Source organism: Polypterus senegalus, chromosome 17 (assembly GCF_016835505.1).
Source record: "Polypterus senegalus isolate Bchr_013 chromosome 17, ASM1683550v1, whole genome shotgun sequence".
In the NCBI taxonomy this organism is placed as follows: domain Eukaryota; kingdom Metazoa; phylum Chordata; class Cladistia; order Polypteriformes; family Polypteridae; genus Polypterus; species Polypterus senegalus.
Window position 1 is genome coordinate 18,631,731 of NC_053170.1, and position 22,061 is coordinate 18,653,791.

General features: G+C 35.0%; 1 protein-coding gene across 3 annotated transcripts in view; it reads right to left on the reverse strand.

The window, feature by feature from the left end:
- The window catches only part of arhgap23b (Rho GTPase activating protein 23b), a 146,722-nt gene that overhangs the window by 76,864 nt on the left and 47,797 nt on the right, over positions 1–22,061 (reverse strand). Inside the window, exon 1 of one of the 3 annotated variants that reach the window (XM_039739272.1) lies at positions 3,675–4,782. The exons of the other annotated variants lie outside the window; for them this stretch is intronic. Within the exon in view, the coding sequence (XP_039595206.1) occupies positions 3,675–3,929 (255 nt within the window). The 5' untranslated portion in view covers positions 3,930–4,782. Of the gene's footprint in view, positions 1–3,674; positions 4,783–22,061 lie in introns of those variants that run through there. 3 annotated transcript variants of the gene reach the window in all.

Here is a 22,061-nt window from a genome sequence, read left to right on the forward strand (position 1 = left end):
GACATCAGGTATGGGCTGGCGTTTCGGCTGGGATAGTTTATGGACTATTAGCTGGAGGCCAGTTTGTTGGAACTTCTGAACTACTGCCAGTCCATCACATCACTTGGACTATTCCCATTCCATGAAGTCACTTTTGGAACGCCAGACAAACATACCTGGAACAAATAATCTCTATCTTCCATTTTGGATGGCTCAGTGTAATGTGGCTTCTGCATGCATGTCCCACTGAAATCCTAAATTACTGGCTCTAATAAGGAATTAACTTTTTTTCCATAAATTGCCAGATATCCCTGGGGAAAAATAAATTCTGTCTGTCTGTCGGTCTCCAAGACAACCTTGTGCCAAGCTGAGTCCCCAAGTTTGTGTAGGTGTTTATGTTATTTATTGTGCACAAATCTTAACATTTCTCTTAAATCTTCCATAAATGGCAAATGTTATTACCAAAAATCTTCAAGACAAACTAAAAATTGGGATCTTCATCATGTCCAAAATGATTGTAGTTAATAATATAGACAAAAAAATAGACTCTTTCAACATGGAATTTTTGTACGTCAGATCATACCAAAAGACTGAATTTGGTAGTCTGACACAACATTTGTTTAATGTGCTTCAGAAATGTTCCTCTTTCTGTTGTTTCTCCTCCCATTAAAAATAATGCTCATTAAAAACAAAGTTATTTCTCAGTTTCAATCATTTTTAGGATGGTTGCAGTCCTAGACAAACAAGTATCTTTGGGTATTAAAGGTACTTGAAGAAAATATGTCCTAAAAGTGATCCATTGTTCTCTTTTCATTTCATTCAGTTTTCTTCCGCAATCACAAAGCGTTATTCAATATAATTTCTTATAACACTGTTTCAATCTGAGCATCAGTGACCAAATTCTGTACAGAAACATTATAGTATCTCTGCTATATAAAGTGTTGAGCTTTTCATCAATATAATAATAGAAGTGAGTCCTTAAGAAATAAGGAATACAAAATCCCTCCCATGAAAATCATATTGAACTCATACTATGTACATCAGATGAAGGATTCCACCTCAAAGAACAGAAATTTCCTGTCCAAAATGCACTACATATTGCTGACCTCGCAATCCAGTAACAGCAAAAACAGGAAAAGCAGTCTGCACTAAGGAAACGCCATGCCTGAGGTCAGTGGCAATTCAGAAAATACCACTCATCTAAAAATAGTAACTAGCTTGCTAGCGCTGCACTGTAGTCAGCTCATTCACAACTTAACCCTGTCCAGAAAGAGACTCTAGCCCATTTCTTATTTTTATACAAATTTAATATAAGATATGGTTCCTTAAAGATACAACTTGCAAGTATTTTACATATTCTGAATATTTAAATATTCAAAAATGTGTTTTTATTTTATTTTTTACTGCACTTTCACTAGGAATACTTTTTTAATCTTTTTTGTGAACGTTTACGGTCAAGACTGGGAAATCCTTAAATGTAATTTATAAGCTCATTTATCTTACACACTGAAATAATCCTGCACCTTAAACAAGACCTTTATCCATCCATCCATCCATCCATTTTCCAACCCGCTGAATCCGAATACAGGGTCACGGGGGTCTGCTGGAGCCAATCCCAGCCAACACAGGGCACAAGGCAGGAACCAATCCTGGGCAGGGTGCCAACCCACCGCAGACAAGACCTTTATGCTGAAAATAAACTAACACCCAGTGCTTCTAAACCAAAAACTATTTCTACATCAGAACACTGTCATATATGTCCCAAAGCTTAATGACAGTAGGAGGCAAATTTGAATGTGTAAGTTTTAAAGGAATTAACAGTTTGCTCAAACAAGAAAAACTCAGATTAACAGAAGAGATAGAATAACACAGGCCAAGAAGTGAGGCGGCGGCGACACCACTAGGGAATGTACAGCCTGCAAAAGGGCAGGACATGTTCCAACATGAGCTTACTTCCAGCTTGCTGGGTAATTACACCCTTTAAGCATAACTGGAGCTATTTCAGCAGTCCAACAAGAAAAATAAAACAGCTCTCTGGCAAATGGGAGACATTTCACCTAAAGCATGGCAGTCAAGATTTTATCATACAGTGCATATCTATCAACCTATCAACGAGGTTTTCCTGTACCATCGATCCAAAATGAATTAACATTTTGCACCTTTACCATGCAGGTCATTTACAAACTATGCCATTTTATTCCAAAGGGAGATAAGCAGCAAAGGATCATGGTCTATCTGATTTACTCACTCTGTCTTCCAGATGGCAACAAAAATGTCCCAGATTATCTCCAAAGTCTGCAGCATCCCAGTGTTAAGCACACATCACACTAGTGTTAGTTACTTATATGTTCAAATAAACAAAAGATCAGAAACCTCCAAAGTTTATAACATTAGTAGCGTAGCAGCTACAAAGCACTGAAAAAGAAGATGCAATTCAGACACATCCATTTACTATTAAACCTGGACTGATATTAGTTATGTCCAGTTCTTGTATACTGGTAAAGACAGCAATGGTAAACGTCTTTTGAGCAGTGGAATTTCAAACAGGCAACTTCAAAGATAATTTTAAATTTGAATCCTGACCTGGGCAATGCCTGTATGGAGTTTACACATGTCTCCCCATGTTAATCTGGGTTTTCCCCAGGGTACTACCATATTCTTTCCGTGTTAGGTTAACTGCAGACTCTAAATTGTTCCAGTATGACTGTGGGTATGTGGCTGCATGAGAGTTGCCAGCAATGCACTATCATCATCCCATCCAGGATTCTTTTCTGCTCTGTGCCCAGTGCTGCTGAGAAAGGCACTTGCTCTGTCTAATCCTAAAATTGGATCACACAAGTTCAATAAATGGATAGATGGATGACTACTTCATTGGTAAATAAATGCGAGTCTGGCTTCTAATGACAGTACCTGTTTTGTTGTTTGAATATTTTTCATGCTGCTTCAAGTCTGTCAGACAAATTCATCTATATTTCCTTACAGTTGTACTGATTTTAATTCAATAAATAGTATATGAAATTAGACATAAATCATTTAGTGGACAGAGAAACTACAATACAGGGTCTATTGAACAACAGCCTAAAATGAAATATATATGCACCTCTAATTAAATCGCAAAGTCTCTTATTTGTCATGTATTCATCTGTTCAAAACAGAAATAAATATTCGCCTCCCCCATACCTCAAGATCAAAACTGAGCAAAGTTACTAATTCAACTGTAAATGTAAGGGTCGATGATCATTAATTACAGTTACAAGCAGAAACAACAGGTCACAGTGCAGTATAGATAAGGAAAAGGAAATCCAATAATATAAACTCAGACAAGATAATGCTTGAAAAGAAGAAGAAAAGGCAACTGCCTAAAACTAACTGGCACTTGTGATCAGCATTAACTGCTACAAATCATACTTAAATACGTTTTATTCAGAAAAAAAAAACATATTTTCGAAGACTAATCATTAGAAAATATGTCACAAATCAGATAATAAAATGGATTCAAAATCATTTAAGAATCTACAATTTAGTAACATTATGGTTATGGCAATCTAATGGAAGATAACTGAATTTAAAAATCCACCATATTCAATACACTAGATTAACGCTGCTAATGGAGATGTAACTCCCTTGACAGCACAGAAATGACCACGACATGAGCACGGTTCGTCAAAGATGCACAAACATTAAAATCTACTTACCTTTGGCAAATGGCAGTCTTTTCGTATGAATGCCTCCCTTCTCGATATTTTACTTGTTATCCCCTTTAAATGTCTGGAGTGCCCCATCTCTGTTGCTCTTTGCAATACGGCAAGCCAAATACAGCGAGGTTCCGGGGTACTACAGTCAATCCCAACAGGACTCTGAAAGTGCCACACACCCTTTCTGATAGGTGCTGCTGGTAAAGTAACTAAACGAGAGTGAGGGTCTATATCTGCTTGATTTCCTGATGACATGCTCTTCACCCACACAAACAAGCTCTTACAAAAAAATAAAAATAAAATCAACCAGTTCCACGTAACTTAACTGTAAATCAATTAATCCAGAAAAACTGCTTCTCTGAAAGCAGTCCACTTCAACTAATTTTTTGGTGAGAACTAAAAAGTCACTTTTGCATTTGACAGCATGCTAAAGATTCGACACAAACTGAACATTTTTTCAAAAATTACAGAAAAGAATTCAAATGCAACATACTAAAGCACCTCTTCCAGTAGTTTAGTCTTCATATGCAGAATAAAATAAAGGAAGCCAAACCCTCTAGCATCTATCATCAGGAATAGAGAGGAGACATCTTTATCCTTTCAGAAGTTTATTGTCTCTGGTAAGCAGTGGACAAGCAGTAACGTGCTCCAGGGGTTTTAATATCACACAAAGGCTAATCTTTATCAGGCCTCCAACCGTACCTGCCTGCAAAAGCATGTTGCTTTGCCTGAGGCTGTTGTCAACCTGGTCCATGGCACTTGTTTATCTTTACTGTTTTAGTCTGGTGCTCCCTCTTTTTCCTGTTTCCTTCACCGTTACATGTTTTAATCAGCATTGCTCCTGAAAGTGATTCCGGTTTTTCATTTTCCTTGAAGCTTTGAAACAGACTATCCATCATCCATAGCAATGAAACAGGAAGAAACGAGCATAAATGCAGCACCTGTGGTAGCCTAATTACTGAGAGATATCCAGGCGACTGGTCCTGTATCCTAGCTAAAAATAAAAAGTGCCCAAAAGTGTCGAATTTGTGTTGTACATGAGATAAGAAGAAAGAAACAGTAGCATAAAGTTACCAGGAGCAGGACACAGAAACCAGAAAAGAAAAACAGAATGTGCGAGTGTCATCTACTGATAGAGAGGCACCTCCCATTGCATACATCGTACAATTGGAAGGCAGCAGCTGCTATAGGCCTCAGTCTGCTTATTCCCTCCCTAAAAGTACAGGCCAACACCCTCACCAGCTGCCTCTCACAGGACAGCTCTAGCAAGTTGCACTTCATTGTAAATTGTGGCACCTGCCTGTGACTGAGCAAACTCCCGTGCAGTACTAACTACTCACATTCACTTTTTTCTTACAAATAAAGTACCTTCTATGTCTTTAAGCAACCTAGACAATTTTCCCACAGCTCTATAAAACTAAATTGAGGTGAAGTGTCCAAAAAGCAGAAAAACATGCCAAATGAAGGAGACATAAAAAATGTAAACAAAAAATAAAAGCACTGACTGAAATGATGTCAAGCTATTTTAAGAAACCTAATGCAAGACAAATACAAATATTTAATTCTTTCAAAATATCTACACTGGGCCACTTTACAAAAATATTTTTTGCACATCTCACTACTATTTTGGGAGGCAAAGTGGCACAGTGGTTAGCACTGCTACTTCACTGATCTAGAAGATGGAGTTTAAAACTTGTGCCCTTTCAAAGTCTGTATTTGTGGAGTTTGCACACTCCCCAATGAATTGGCTTTTCTACACGTAGTTCAGTTTTCGTCTAGAATTCCAAAGACATACACATTTAGGTGAACTAGTTAAAGTTAACTGATCACAATAAAAAAAAAAAGAATGTGTTGTTGTGAGCTTTTGTGTGCCCTAACTGTGCCCAGGCTAGCTTCCTGTTCAGAATGGATTCCCGCCTCAAGTCCAGTGTTGCCGAGAAGATAGTTTTTATTACTCTAATTCACATTATATGATCATTGGATAAAAACATAGTTCAAAAATCACCCTTTGTAAATGTACAAAAAATGTACATCACATAACTAAAAGTTTTTCTAAATGATACAAATTCTGATGATCTGCACGGTCTTTCACAATCAAAGAAGACGCAAGAATTGTAAAGTAAACTTAAATCTTAATGAATAGATACTAAGATCTATTTTTATTAGTTTCCTACTCTTTAATATTTTCATTTTTAACTCTTAGCACTTAATAATACTGTATAATTAACTATACAAACTATGGTAATGTCCACTGAAACCTGAAAAAATCTTCAGTAGTTGCAGATTTTTGATCAAGATTGATTTCTTTATAACATTGTGTTAATTTCCATGATTTACAAACATCATTATTGACTAAACAATAATGCATAATGCAGGGCAATTCATTTTTATGTACCTTTCCAGCATTTTATATAACCCCCAATATGTCATTTCATTGTTAGGCTCATGACTTTAGATCTTTTTAAATAAAGCTGGGAAAGGCAAGAATCTCAGTATACTAGCTACACTTTAAAAGAATCTTCATTCTTTTCAACAGTGTCATTTCATTATCAAAAAATGAATAGAAAAATAATTAATTAACCTCAAATTGAAAAAAAATCCCCTGTGATATACAGTGCAATGGAAGAGACAAGGAATGAGCACAGGTAAATTAGTAATTAGTAAGTGAATTAATTGAAAATAGTAACTTAGTAATTGAATTACCAGTTTATAAAAAATATCTTTGCATCTAAAAAATTCTGGATGACTCATTCACATAGCAGTTCCTTAGTACTGTGTGGTAGTACGCAGGTGTAGAAGTTAGACTTAAATTAGAAAAAAAAAATGAAATTTAAAAAATGCATTCTACAAACATCACCTCACAACCATGTCTATTTTTTTCCTATTAAACGTTAGAGCCTCCCTTCCACTATTGCTGTAAGTTACCAGTCTGAAGGATCCACTGCTTTAATAAGCATGGTCAACACAGAAGGGTAATGGGCTTTTAGTAATTGTGGTGAAAAAATAATGTTATGCACAAAGATGTTTGTGATGATTAATCTTCAACTCAATTAAAACTATATCAAAAAATAAAGCAGCTTCTGATAGTGTCCTCAAAAAAAGGCATTGCATAAAATAAAGACTAGTTGATTGCTAGAAAGAGTTGGTTCAAAAGGTATGTGCCAACAAAGAAGAATAAAATCAGAACTTGAAATCATCTTTCTACATTATTCTTTAAACAAAACAGTACAGACCATCCACTAAATGTGGCTCCAGCTGTAGCTTTTATTTTGGAAGCTCTTTTGGCCCTCACAAATATACAGCATATAACAGACACAGGAGTAGCATGCAAACTTCACAAAGGGAGAAACTGAAATTAACCATTATGACTAATATATCTTAGAAGAAAAACATCATTCAGTTTAACACAAGGCACAGTGCAATTTGTATGCATCAATTACCCACACTGTATATTTTTTGCAACAAGAAAATGTAGCCACAGAGCACCTAAAAATTAAAACTACCCTTTAAATAAAGAAGACATTCTGAAGATCTCCACCTTTATGTCCAACTAAAATAAAAGTTTAGATTTAAGCTTGAGCAGTGCACTAGGGCAGTTATTATTATGGGATTTAAAATTATTCCAAATTATCTCAATATTATTTGTATAGCTAAGACAATTACTGTAAGTACTCCTAAATTATATTTTGTTAGGTGTTAAACACTGAGAAACAGAATTATTAAACTTAAGAGTCAATAATGATTACCAATCTAACTATAGCACGCTAAGGGACAAAAGATAGTAATAGAAAAATGTAAGAGTAAAAAGAAGTCTGGTAACATTAAAAGTAAAAGAGATCAGTAAAACTGTTGAATTAGGGTTTTGACTGACAAAAGAAATGATAGGAAGACGGGGAGATGCTGACATGAAATAAAGCTGCTTAACAAACAGCATTCAGATGACAACAGTGACAAATGACCTCAGTTCATTAGTTTAACACGCAGGACGGGGACAGCACCAGTCGGTGCCAGTCAGTGCTAACTATTCTAAACACCAACCTTCATCTGCACTGTGTCTGCATCAAGTAGTTTTCTATCTAATCTGAATACTCCATAGCATTACTAAATGTTAATTCTGTTAATGAATAAGTAACAGTTCCATTATAATGAAAGTAAGCGGTGAGCAAATTCTGTTTAAAAACATGATTGTGTATTAATACAAATATTAATTCAGTGACACTGTGGAACAGAATCTAGCACTATTATCCTATGGCTCCAGAGACTTAGGCTAGAGGCTAGATTACCGGCCTTGATACTAGCTGTGTGGAATTTGAAAATTTACTCTGAATGGGTGAATTTCGCAAGGTACTCCGGTTTTCTCCCTACTTCCAGTGAAGGGCATTTTATCTGAATTGGTTACTACACATAGGCTAAATGTATCTGAGTGATCCAAGTGATAGATTTTCTTTCCACTCACAATGTGCTTAAATGAAAAAGGCAGGTTCACAAAATTAATGACTATCAACTGGCTAAAAATGTGCTTTCTCTAGATTAGAAAAGCAGTTAATACTTAATTACAGAGAAATGAATTCATTTATCTTTACATAGCAGAATGGACTACTGTAATACATTACTTTAAAGCAGCGTTGTTTTCTTTTTGTCAATCTACCCTAAAAAGTTCACTTTTATACTAGAAATGGTGGGGAACCTGAAAGAAAATGAACAATGTGGATAAAATATGATTCCAGACCATTCCAAATTTATCACTTAATATCACCTGTCAATCTTAAAACATGCCTTTGGACTGTTGGTAGACTCTCTGAATAAACTCACAAACATATTGCAAAGAACATGCCACTCAACATAGCTGGCACTTTAGAAAAATTATCTGTAATACGAACACTTTGAGGCGGCACAGTGGCACAGTGGTAGTGCTGCTGCCTCGCAGTAAGGAGACCTGGGTTTGCTTCCCAGGTCCTCCCTGTGTGGAGTTTGCATGTTCTTCCCGTGTCTGTGTGGGTTTCCTCCGGGCACTCTGGTTTCCTCCCACAGTCCAAAGACATGCAGGTTAGGTGCATTGGCGATCCTAAATTGTCCCTAGTGTGTGTGTGTGTGTGTGTGCCCTGAGGTGAGCTGGCGCCCTGCCCGGGGTTTGTTTCCTGCCTTGTGCCCTGTGTTGGCTGGGATTGGCTCCAGCAGACCCCCCATGACCCTGTAGTTAGGATAAAGCGGGTTGGATGATGGATGGATGGACAAACACTTTGAGACAGCATACTGAGCCACATTCCATCTTTTTCCAGCCTACACATAATTAAAAATGCAACAACAAGGATCAACACAAAAATTAGAAAATATGGTCACACTATTGTTATAGTGCTTAAGTGAACTGTTTACTTTTTTTCAGAATAATTTTAAAATATTTTCTTTTAACATGCAAAGTCGTGAGTGTAATAGCTTCACTTCTACTTGCTGAATTTAAAAAATTTCAATATACTAAATTGTACCTGCAATCACACAAAAAAGGTTTCCCACAGCTTTTAGACACAGCACTTCAAAACCTTGTAATGGTTCGACATCTAATGTTTATCAGTCTTAGCATTTAAAAAGAGGTGAAAGGCCCATGTCAGATCAGCTATTGTGCCTGTTTATTCTGCCTTTCTTTCGGCTGCATTACATTCTCCTGGGATTAACATATCTATTGACTTTTTAAGATCTTTCATTCACATCTCTGCTCAATCCAGTTTATTTAAACTATCAGTCAATTTACAATAATCAATGTAATCATCTTTATGTTTGTAATTTACTTGTTCTAACAATAATTTGCATTTATATGTTAAATGATCATTTTTGTACTCTTTTGGATTGTGATGTTCACTTCTGTGCTCTGAGACAATCTATTTTGAATACTGTACTGTTGTACAAAAATTAAATAAGCTGCATTAAATAAAAAGGATACACGTGTAAAATTTAAAAAAAAGCTTTATAAAGGGCAGACTTTCTTTATTTGCTGCACTGACTTTTTAATATGATATATACTCCATTATCATATGCCACATTAAAAAAATTCAGATTTAGTCCCAAATATGTTGCTAGGATTAACCTGTACTCTAGTTCTGAAGCCCAAATTGGTACCATAATATACTGTATATACCATTATATGTTTGTGCTTGGTAATAGAAAATGGATGTAACCTATAGAACATTTAGCATATTTTTTCATCTGTTAATTAGTCCTGTTTCCTACATTTTTTGGCCTGTTTTGTGGTGGGGTTGCTGCTTAATGGTGATTGTTCAACAAAATTGTGGATGCAATCTAACTTTTTTACTTTATTTCTCCATGTGAAAAAAGTTTGGCAAATTATATTATTTAAAAAAAAACAACTTCTCTAACACCTGAAAACATCCTCTTGCCATTCACACAAACGACAAAAATGTACTTCTAAGTCAGTCAGTCATTGTCTAACCCTCTATATCCTAACAGAGGGTCACGGGGTTTGCTGGAGCCAATCCCAGCCAGCACAGGGCGCAAGGCAGGAACAAACCCCGGGCAGACAATTTAGGATGCACCTAACCTGCATGTCTTTGGAATGTGGGAGGAAACTGGAGCACCCGGAGGCACGGGGAGAACATGCAAACTCCATGCAGGGAGGACCCAAGAAGCAAACCCAGGTCTCCTTACTGCAAGGCAGCAGCACTATCACTGTGCCACAGTGTCACAGTGTCACCCTTACTTGTAAGTATAATGGTTTTATGATTTCATTGCATCACAAGAAGCTGCTTGAGAAATGCAATATTTGCATTTCTACAGCATTCAGAGCCTCAAATGTCTTTTTGCTTTTAATGTTTACAATAATTACATTAGAAAAAATGGGTAATGTATAAATGAATTAAATAAATATTTTCTTATTCAAGCTGGTGTCAAAAATTGTTTTCTTTCCTCATACAGACAAGAGCTGTGGTACTTGCTTACTTTTGGTGATTTCCGATGTCCTGAGTTTGCCATAATAGAATCTGAACATTAATTCTCTCTCTCTCTCTTTTAAAAACGAATCAGTTACTTGATTTAACTGTCAGTGTGGGAGGTCATGACTGACTAATATTTAATTGGTAAGTCACCTATATCCATATAGAAGACTAGTATGCCTTATTACCATTGCATTCAAACCAAATTTTGTTTTTCAGTCAGTTTCAACCCGCTACATCCTAACACAGGGTCACGGGGGTCTGCTAAAGTCTGTGTTAGAATATAGCAGGTTGGATGATGACTGACTATCATAATCACCTTTTTCAGCCTTCTCTAATTATGTGTTCAATTTATGGAAAAAACACAGGATTGCATATTTAGAGATATTAGATAGATAATATTTAGAGATTTATAAAACTGGTGATGTATTTTCATCATTTGAAAAATTGGGTTCCAAATTTAATCTTCCATCTACATGTTTTTTCTTATCTACAATTTAGAAAGTTACTTAAAAGGAACCTACTCAATTTCCCATACCTCTCACCTATATCTACGTGGGGTGATATTAACTCATCTGGGTGAAGATTCACAGAGTATGTAAAAATATTTCAACCAGTACACCCTTTAATAATCCTGTAGGGAGCAATAAGAAAAGGTTCCTTAAAAATTTTGGAAAAAGGTTATTCATAGAATAAATTGTAGTTCAATACACACCAAGCACACCGTAATTCAACCTAAATTCTTCAGCAATCATGTACTGTATATCTCGTTTAAAGTTGTCCAAAATATATCCAGGACCAGATCCAGCTTATAAGAGCTGTTACCAAGTGCCTGAAATTCTATACCATAAATTCTGGGAACACCCATATATTTAAATCACTTTGGGCAAAAGGTTTTGCAAATTTCTGGATATGGATATAAAGTTACTCCTAATACATACAGTAAGTGGCATTAATTCTAAATGGGGTTGAAATGCTTTATAAGGAATAGTTTGTAATAACAAATAAAACACTAGTAACACGCAGGTGTAATTTGTTCAACTGAGGGATAAATGTTGAGTCCTTTACTATAATAATTAGAACAAATACGTTTGCATTCGTTATGTTAATCTTATTTGTTTGATTAAGTTGTACATTTTGTAATACTTTGTACTCAAATAAAGAGGAAAAAAGAAATGAATGAAATAGATTGTTACAGATTCAGATTTCTTTGATTAGTAAATGCTTATATATAGATTTAAGAGTTTCTATTTTTATTTTGCTTATTAGTAATTAATAATGTTAGTACCCTGTTTTATGCCACACTATTATTTTTTATTTTTTCGTACTATTACAGCTACCCATTTCATATTTTAATTTTGACAGTGTGGTGTATTGGCTAAGACAATAATTTAATTAATCTGACAGGCTCTTACAATATACAGAAACCAGAGCACTATTGTTGCTCCCTGAATATGCAGATAAAGTTTTAAAAACTGCTGTAAATTTTCAAAAGTCTGTTCATTGCTGCTGCCTTTCTCTCTGAAGCCTTAATCAAATTATTAAAGCTTGAATGTACAATGAAAAACATACAGTCATATGTAAAAGTTTGGGGACCCGTCTCAGCCTACATAATAATTGACTCTACTTTCAACAAAAAAAGATATCAGTGGTGTGTCTTTTATTTCCTAGAAACATCTGAGTACTGGGGTGTTTTCCAAACAAAGATTTTTTAGTGAAGCAGTATTTAGTTGTATGAAATTAAATCAAATTTGAAAAACTGGTTGTGCAAAAATGTGGGTCCCCTTGTCATTGTGCCGATTTCAATGCATGTCACTGCTCAATCCTGATTACTTGCACCACCAAATTGGTTGGATTAGCTCGTTAAGACTTGAACTTCATAGGCAGGTGTGTCCAGTCATGAGAAAAGGTATTTAAGGTGGTCAATTGCAAGTTGCACTTCCCTTTGACTCTCCTCTGAAGAGTGACAGACAGCATGGGATCCTCAAAGCAACTCTCAAAAGATCTGAAAACAAAGATTGTCGAGTATTGTGGTTTAAGGCAAGGCTACAAGAAGATATCTCAGGGGTTTAAACTGTAAGAAATGTAATTAGGAAATTGAAGGCCACAGGCACAGTTGCTGTTAAACCCAACAGGTCTGGCAGGCCAAGAAAAATACAGGAGCAGCATATGCAGAGGCAGGATTGTGAGAATGGTTACAGACAACCCACAGATCACCTCCAAAGACCTGCAACAACATCTCGCTGCAGATGGTGTATCTGTACATCGTTCTACAATTCAGCACAATATGAACAAAAAACAGTTGTATGGCAGGGTGATGAGAAAGAAGCCCTTTCTGCACTCACGCCACAAATGGAGTCGCTTGTTGTATGCAAATGCTCATTTAGACAAGCCAGATTAATTTTGAAACAAAGTGCTTTGGACTGATGAGACAAAAATTGAGTTATTTGGTCATAACAAAAAGCGCTTTGCATGGCGGAAGAAAAACAACGCATTCCAAGAAAAACACCTGCTACCTACTGTCCAATTTGGTGGCGGTTCCATCATGCTGTGGGGCTGTGTTGCTGGTTCAGGGACTGGGTCCTTTGTTAAAGTTGAGGGTCGGATGAATTCAACCCAATATCAACAAATTCTTCAAGATAATGTTCAAGCATCAGTCACAAAGTTGAAGTTACGTAGGGGTTGGAAATTCCAATAAGACAATGATCCAAAACACAGTTCGAAATCTACAAAGGCATTCATGCAGAAGGAGAAGTACAATGTTCTGGAATGGCTGCCACAGTCCCCTGACTTTAATATAATGAAAAATCTATGGGATGATTTGAAGCAGGCTGTCCATGCTCGGCAGCCTTCGAATTTAACTGAACTGGAGAGATTTTGTATGGAAGAAAAGACAAAGATACCTCCATCCAGAATCCAGCCACTCATCAAAGGCTATAGGAGGCATCTAGAGGCTGTTAGTTTTTAAAAGGAGGCTCAACTACTATTGATGTCATATCTCTGTTGGGGTACCCAAATTTATGCACCTGTCTAATTTTGTTATGATGCATATTGCATATTTTCTGGTAATCCAATAAACTTAATGTCACTGCTGAAATACTACTTCTTCCATAAGGCATGTCATCTATTAAAAGGAAGTTGCTACTTTGAAAGCTCAGCCAATGAGAAACAAACATTCAAAGAATTAAGAGGGGTTCATATGACTGTAACATTCACATCACTCCAGGCTGCTTTCTCTATGTGAAATGTGAAGTACCATAGAAGGACTATAATGTAATATACATATTGGTATATATAAATAGGAAACCTGATTTTATATACTATTCACATTGTGAAGATTATCAAAGAATATGCACATTTCTATCCAAATATCCATTCATTTTCATTGCCTATCCTGACAGTTCCAAGCACAAGACCAGAAGAATGAGAACTCATCGAGAGAGCATCTACTCTTGCACACAGACTTATTTCATTATAACTAGCCAATTTAGCATCTCTAATTTGCTTAATGTGAATGTGTTTTCGGTTGTCTGAAATCAAGTTAACCCAAGTACAGCAAGCAAACTCCTCAGGAACTAGAAAAATAATCAAGCCTAGTTCTTTAATGTTGTGAAGCTGTAAACTTTACCAATGTGCCACTACACCTACACTTTTCATTAACTGCTGAAATGCAAATTACAATAGCATGCTTTCTTGCATGTAAATGATAGTCAAGTGACTTATTTGATATTTAATCATGGAGGTATATAAAACTGTAACTTTCTGTTATAAACAAAACCTTTTAGGAACTAAACTGATCTTTATTCCAGTCTCTCCAGCCTCTTTTTTTTTCTTCTTAGCTCATTCTTTTTCTTTCACTTGCAGGACCAACCAATGCTCAGGGCACGTGTTGTCTCTTTATCTGATATTTTTCTCTGTGGTATCTCTTTATCTGACACTGTTGTTTCACACCTTTTTTTTTCTCTGTTTTGCTCCTTTTTAGCCAAACAGAAGCCTGTCTCTACTCTTCATTCATTACCTTGTAAATCAACCTACATACCTCCACCTTTAATCTCACAATGGTCCTGTGAACTTGTTTCACTGGATTTTCCACTCTCCTGCCAAAAATAATTTAATGCATGTCAGATTTTGTTCTAGAAACCCTAACTACCAATTTATCCAACTCAAAATAATTCAGACTTTACCCTAATTCCATTTTCTCAGCAGAGGATATACTAGGCACAATCTTTACACTTTAAACTGATCTCTTTTATATGATATTGTGTGTTTTATTCAAATAAAAATGGGTCACAAAAAACATTTAAATTGTAGTTGTTTTCCTAAAATAAAGATATTATAAGGCATCACGGATATCTTCCAATACTAAATATTTGCTACATTCTTCTCCCTAAGTGGTACTTGTTTTATTTAACTAGTTTGTTTGTTTTAAGACATTTTTTATTTGCAATGTAAAAAGAATTTTGAAATGTGAATCCCAAAATTTAAAAGTAAGCATTATGTATTTATAACCTTGCATAATGGACAACTGAACTGTCTGGCAGTACAAAGAGGGTTAAATGAAAAATGGAAACAAAAAAATATCTAATGCACTGAGTATACCATATTATACTTTCTTGACTGCTAGCTGATTCTGAGCACCAGGAAATGCTGTAGAATAGAAGGTGGTTCAGGGCAAGGTTGTAAGAAAACCATTTCTTGTACTCTAAAAATCAATAAACCTTTTTTAAATAAAACCATATACAGTACATCAGAGGCTGCTACATTAAAGTTTCAGTTGGCTGCTAATGGAGAACATTTCATGGGACAAATCTAACCAGCAAAAATAATCTTTAATGCTTTTTATACAGCTGTGAGCAAAAAACCACAAGGTCTGCCTTTGGGAAAGATTTCTCAAAATATGGCAATCACAGTAAATAAGTGAAGAAAAAGTCCTAGCTGATGTCTGATATTGTGTCGTCCATATTTGCTTTTCAGATTCTAAAAATGAAACAACACAAACTGTACAATATAAACAATTGCAATAACATAAAGATAGATATAACAAATATTTACCAAGAATATACACATGAACAGAGAATGTGTTTGCACACTAAAGTGGATTACATGTGCAAACTTTACAAATATATGATATGTAATTAATTCACATCTAAAATGGAAATTCATGTTATTAATCATAGATAAATGTGAACTGTTCATCCCTTGATAAAACTGGTCTGGAGGTGACTGAAAACAGAGTTCAAATCCAGCTTTAGAGCCCTCTGAGCAGGCTAAGGTAGGAATTCTGCTTCCTGTAAGTCCCAAAGCAGACTGGAGTTATATACATAAAGTTTGTTCAAAAGGAAGCAATTAAAGATGCCCAACATTAAACTTAATCAACCCCTTTTGAATTTATGAGTCACCAAATAAAATGTCTTTCTCTAGAAATTATGTCTTTAGATGAAGTAGTATGGTCTATATAATACTTAAAAAAATGTGATTTGAACCCCCTTCTAAATATTTATGTATGTTTTGGGGGCTGATGTTTGTTTTATTTAATTATTTTAAGTTTTTTTGGGAACTTCTGTAAACTTTAAGGTCAGGTCAGGTCTGGTGTGGTCTAATCTAATCTAATATGACCAAACCAGTCTGTTTCCTATTTTAAAACAGTGGTTCCTAAACTTAATCTAAGGTTCCCTTTGGCTGTTGTTTTTTGCTTGAAGCAATTACTGATTTTATTAGGACACATTTATTTCACAGTATCTGCATATTTTATTAGTCTAGAAGACAAATATTTTCTGCCTTTTACAGTATTACAAATTTAGCAAGTATGTGTTATACATAGGATGATTAAGTTTTCCTGTCATAATTCTGTCATTATTTTTGTGACTTATTTAAAACCTTGTTGAAGCAATAACTGAGCTGTGTGTATATTACTATTTAAATGCTATTAAGAGAGCAAACTGTGTAGAAATAATTTATTAAAAGAGAGTCACATACTGAAATGTCTTTTTAACTATACAATGCGAGCAGAAAAAGGACAACAAACAAGACATTCAGTTAAAAGCAGAAATAAGTCTGTGTAATATAATTACTGTATTTGCAACGCAAATTCTTCTGAGTTCCACCAGGACAGTAAAACCACCACACTAAATCACCATGAGCATTGCTATCCCTCTGTTTCCACTAGAGGGTAGCAAGTTCACATATATGAAAGTAAAACAGGAGATTTATTCCAAAACCGTTTTAAGTTGTTCAACAATGCTGCAGGTTCTGTTATAGAAATACCAATCTATTGAAACTAAATCTGTCAGTGCCCATTTAACAGAAAATGCTATACTTTCTAGTGTTAATTCATAAAGTATCTGAACAAAGTAATGCAAACAAAAAAGTTATGTTTAAGTGAACAGGCCAGAGCTTGAAAATCTCACTGGTCACACTGACAGCAATTAACATCTACTAATAATCTGTGTGTAAACGGTTTCAAATATGAACACACAATCACACACAATCTCTATTGCTCTTTGCATACACACCTACTACAGATATACTAAATAGATTTAAAAAAAATGCATATTATGTGCTTTCCAACACACTTGTGTGCCCCATTATTTTAGTGAACTGGCTGGGTCGTGACACGCACAGTAGGAAAATACAGTAGTTGCAATTTGCATGACTCCACCATACAGTTTACAAAATAAATTAGCAGAACACAATGGGCAAAAGTATTCTTTTACAAGTAAGGCTTTAACTAATCATTAAACTGCTGTAACCAAGGTTATATTATAATGTGCTACTGAATTGCCATCTTCTTACACCATTAATAAAACAAAACAAAAAAAAAAACCCAAGGCATGTGGAAAATAAGTTTGACAAATGAGAAGGGTCGTCTCAGTCCATCAAAGTTTGTATGGTCCAATAATTGCTATACTGTCAATGTTCGGCACATGTTTTCTCCAGATTCCCATGACTCCATGTAAAGATGTGCTTCCCAGCTTTAGTTTTTAAATGCACCAGTGTCTTTACGTATGAAATTCACTATATCACAAAAAAAAGTTTGATCCATTTTATCAATGCCTTTGACAATTTTGGCAACTTGGATTAAGTCATCACAGACTTCTCAGCACAAAAATAAAGGAATATCATTTTTTAACATGACAGCATAGGATATGCCCTTCACATCCAGGATTCAATTAATTGCTCTCCTGTACACATACTCTAAGTGTCTTTCTTGTCTCATGGTGACCTAGAACTGCAGCCATTATTTGAGATGTGGTCTCACTAACATATTATACTGTCTGAGCAAAATGTCATTTGACTTAAATTGAGCAATTAAACCTAACAATTTATTTGCCTTTTAAATTGTTTCTGCACATTGCCTAGATGATCAGAATAGTGTGTCAATTCATAAACATTTGTCACACACACACATATATATATATATATATATATATATATATATATATATATATATATATATATATACATACATACATTAATATTTATATACTTATATTAAAGTTAATAAAGTAATATTCTTTCTATCTGTGTATAGCAGTTTTGAAGATGACTTCTTGAATTGTTTTTATTGTCTCCTAGTTATCAGTTACAGTATACTGTAACTCTAATTTTAGCATCCTCTGTGAATTTCACAAGTTTACTAACTACCCCAGAATAAATGTCATTAATATAAATTAGTAACAGTAATGACTCAAGGACTCCACTAATAACCTCAACTCATGTGAAGCATTCGCCACTCATCTGTACAATTATCTTCAGCCCATCAACTCACTTAAAATCCAACTTTGTATGATATTCATGATGCCAATGACTTTTAGTTTCAAAGCAATCTTGGTGTAAAACGGTGTCACTTGCAAATGTCACACCCACCCTTTCTTTTATTGTGCATCCTGGTAAGATGATTGAATTAAACTTTAGCAATAAATGATTATGGCTACTGTTTATCTTTTATTGTAATAAATTCCAGAGCCTGACATGCTGCAGGCCCACAACTTCTTACATATAGTGTAAATTGATTTAAAAAAGCAACAAACTAGAGTTCCTCTCTTCCTAGAGACTTGAAACCTGGGGATTCAAGGTTTACTGTGACAACATCAGGCTATGTTAGTTACTTAAGTTTATACAAATGGACTTCAGCACTGGCTAATGTAACTGCAAAATGCCCACGATGGGAAGAGGGACCAGACAGCCGAAGTCATTGCAATTGTGACACTGTCTGTTGTAAATAGTCCTGGACTCCCCTACAGCTTTACATTTTCTAGGTCGGGGTATTTATTTTCCTCTCATCCACTGTCAAGCTGTTATATCTCAGTGCTTATGTAAACAGGTGTTTATAATGGAATTTATAATTTAATGTTATTTTACATTAAAATATAGGCTTACAAATGTAAAGGTTAAGTTTTTACTTTGGCAATATTATGATATCACGGTTGTAAATGTGTTTACGCAATGTAGAGCACTATACAAGGTTAAACAAATGCTATGCTGAGAAAAAACATCAGATTGCAACACCTGTATACATGTGATGCTTTTCTGTAGCCTACTGATTACATGCAGGTCTTTAGTCCCACACAATACTAAATTGAGTTAAATGGCTTGAGAACGTTATGTTATGTTATGTAGGCTGTGTGATGCTATGCTAATGTATTATGAATAAAAAAAAAAAAAATGAATGGGCAAATGTCAGCTTGTTGTGAGATGGTGTCAATGTGACACAATGGCTCTCACAAAATAATTATATGTTGTCCATTGGTTTTAACATTCATGATGAATTACAAATTTATGGCATTTATAGAAAGCAAGCTCTGTGTTCCTTCAAGGAATCTGTCAAGACCATGACCTGAAACACTGAATGCTGATAAAGTCACTGCTCTCAGCAAGAGATTGTCACAAATAAATGGAGCAAACATTAATGCATGAACTACATTGACTCTGATTCTTCAACTTACTATTTTACAGAAAACTGCAAGTTAAAGTATGTAATGTTGCAAACCAGTGAAATTCCAGAATGACACGTCACCCTAACATTGGGTATTGTCGGCTACATGGAAAAGTCATTCCTTATATACATAATGATGTACAGAACACTTCTTTGGTTAATTTTGAAAGCTGAGTGGGAATTAAATCTTTACGGTTTTAATGAATTATATCAGTGCGTACTAATAAATGAATAATGTATGACTAAAATTAATTATTTCTCATTTAATCTATTATGAAGTTATTTTTTAAGAGGAAATGGGTATTTTATTTCAAAATAGCAACAGAATATTCTGACATTACATAATATCATGCTCATCTCTATCTAGACTGTGCTAGCTAACATGTACTTCCATTAAATAATAAAAGGGTTTGTTTATCATTGTAAGATGTTCCATAAAATATATGGGTTGTAATTTCAAACCACTGTTTACTGATAATACAACTTAACAGTGAAAGCTTTTTATACTTCCTCTTAATTTAAAAACTAAGAGGAGTAGAAATATGAGGCCAAAAGGGAAAGGAAGCACCTGGATAATATGCCAGACATGCACAGCATTTTCTATCGTTTGGATTTTACATGGTCTCAAAATTTTCTGCTTATTAATTTCAGCTCAAAGACAACACCGTATAATAGCAAACTGGGCGAACATTAAGATTAAGATACATCAAAAATAATACCTAAATACACTCATATTAAATAATTCTTTGGTGGCAAGGATGGTTTCACTATTGTGAGCAATATTACATTAAAGTTCAAGAGTCCTGGTATTAAAACCTAGGTCAGAAATGCTGTTATTGTATTTTAAACATTCTTTCCATATCCACATAGGATTTCTTCAGGTGCTTCTACTTACTTCCCACATCCCACAGTATATTTTACCTGACACCTTTATATTGCTGCAGTATATCTGAGTAGGTGAATAGGACTGTGCATAAGTTGTGATTTCCTGTCCATTGGAGGTTTCCATCTTGAGCCCAGTGTTACTGACAAAGCAATTTGTCATTTAACTGGACAGACTCAGTATATTGACGGAAATGTGGATTTTTCAGCAGATTCTAATACAGTATATGGTCAGAGGCCCTAAGGCATATTCAAGCAATATTAGAAGCAACACAGAAATTAACCTTAGACAGAGTATAAGCACCACAGAAAATGGGATCCAACCTTGGACAGAGTATAAACAGCAGCACACAGGTTTTAATTTAATTCAGATTGCTGAATTTGTCGGGCAGACGGGCTACCCACTGACTCAGCATGCTGCCCTGATCACTCATCTTTAATGAGCAATCAAACACTTCATTCAGCACCAGAAACAAATATGAAGAAACAGGAACTATATATTACCTAAACGTAATAAATTTCACTGTTACTTTTCAAGCATTTTGGGATGAACTCTGTCCGGTGCTGTATGTTGTCATAGGTACATTGAAAGTGACCAATCAGTTCTGCTTATATTAATGTTTGTGTGGTTTACACTGGCTAGTTATTAATTAAATCATTGGGTGGTCATATAGTAACAGCAGTTACATCACACTGCAGCAAGGTAACCAGACTGATACAGATTAGCATTGACTCTTGTTTAATGTAAGGAATGGTAAAAATGATCAATTATGTAAAATATGATAATGACAATTATAGACATTAATGCACCTTTGTAAATGACTACTATATTGTTGTTCTCTTAACATACTTACATTGATTGAATCCATCCCTGTTATTTGCATAAGTGGTACAGGTAAGTGTTTAACAAGAAGAAGAAGAACTGTTGTTCATATGTTATCGATATTAATGCTGTAATGATGTTGTAATGATAGCTCACATAAACTAAAAGCCTGAAAGTGTATGACCATGTTTAATACAGTATATGTGTTAGACACAACATAGCATTGTTTTATCTGTTCTGGAAGATATGTGACCTCAATAAAGCTTGATGTTATATGCTGCTCTTATCTCTTAAATTATCTGCACAGTTATTTTGTGCTCCTATCAGCTTCCCTGATGTCTAAAATTCACTGCCATCCATCTTTTATTTGCTGTTAAAAACACATTTTGGATACTGAACTATATCGCTTGGTAAAGCAAAAAATATTATATTATTGTAAATGTGATTCATTTCCTCAAAAACAATACAGTTTTGATCTCATCCATTTTGTAAATAGTATGTATTCAAATGCTTTCTAAAGTAACTTCATAATTCAGAACAGCCTTTAAAACAGTACGTTTTCAAACTAACTGGGAAAACTGTAACTCATTTTGCCAAAACGCTGAACTTGAATTAAACATGTTTTATAATAACGCATTAAGGAATTGTTGTGGCTTCCCCATGGGGTGTAGAGAACATTTTTTTTTTTGTTCTTTATTTCGCCTTATACAATTTCTTGCATTAGGAATTTGTTAGTTTTCACATACCCCTTGGGGTCAGAGTACAGGGTCAGCCATTGTACAGCGCCCCTGGAACAATTGAAGGTT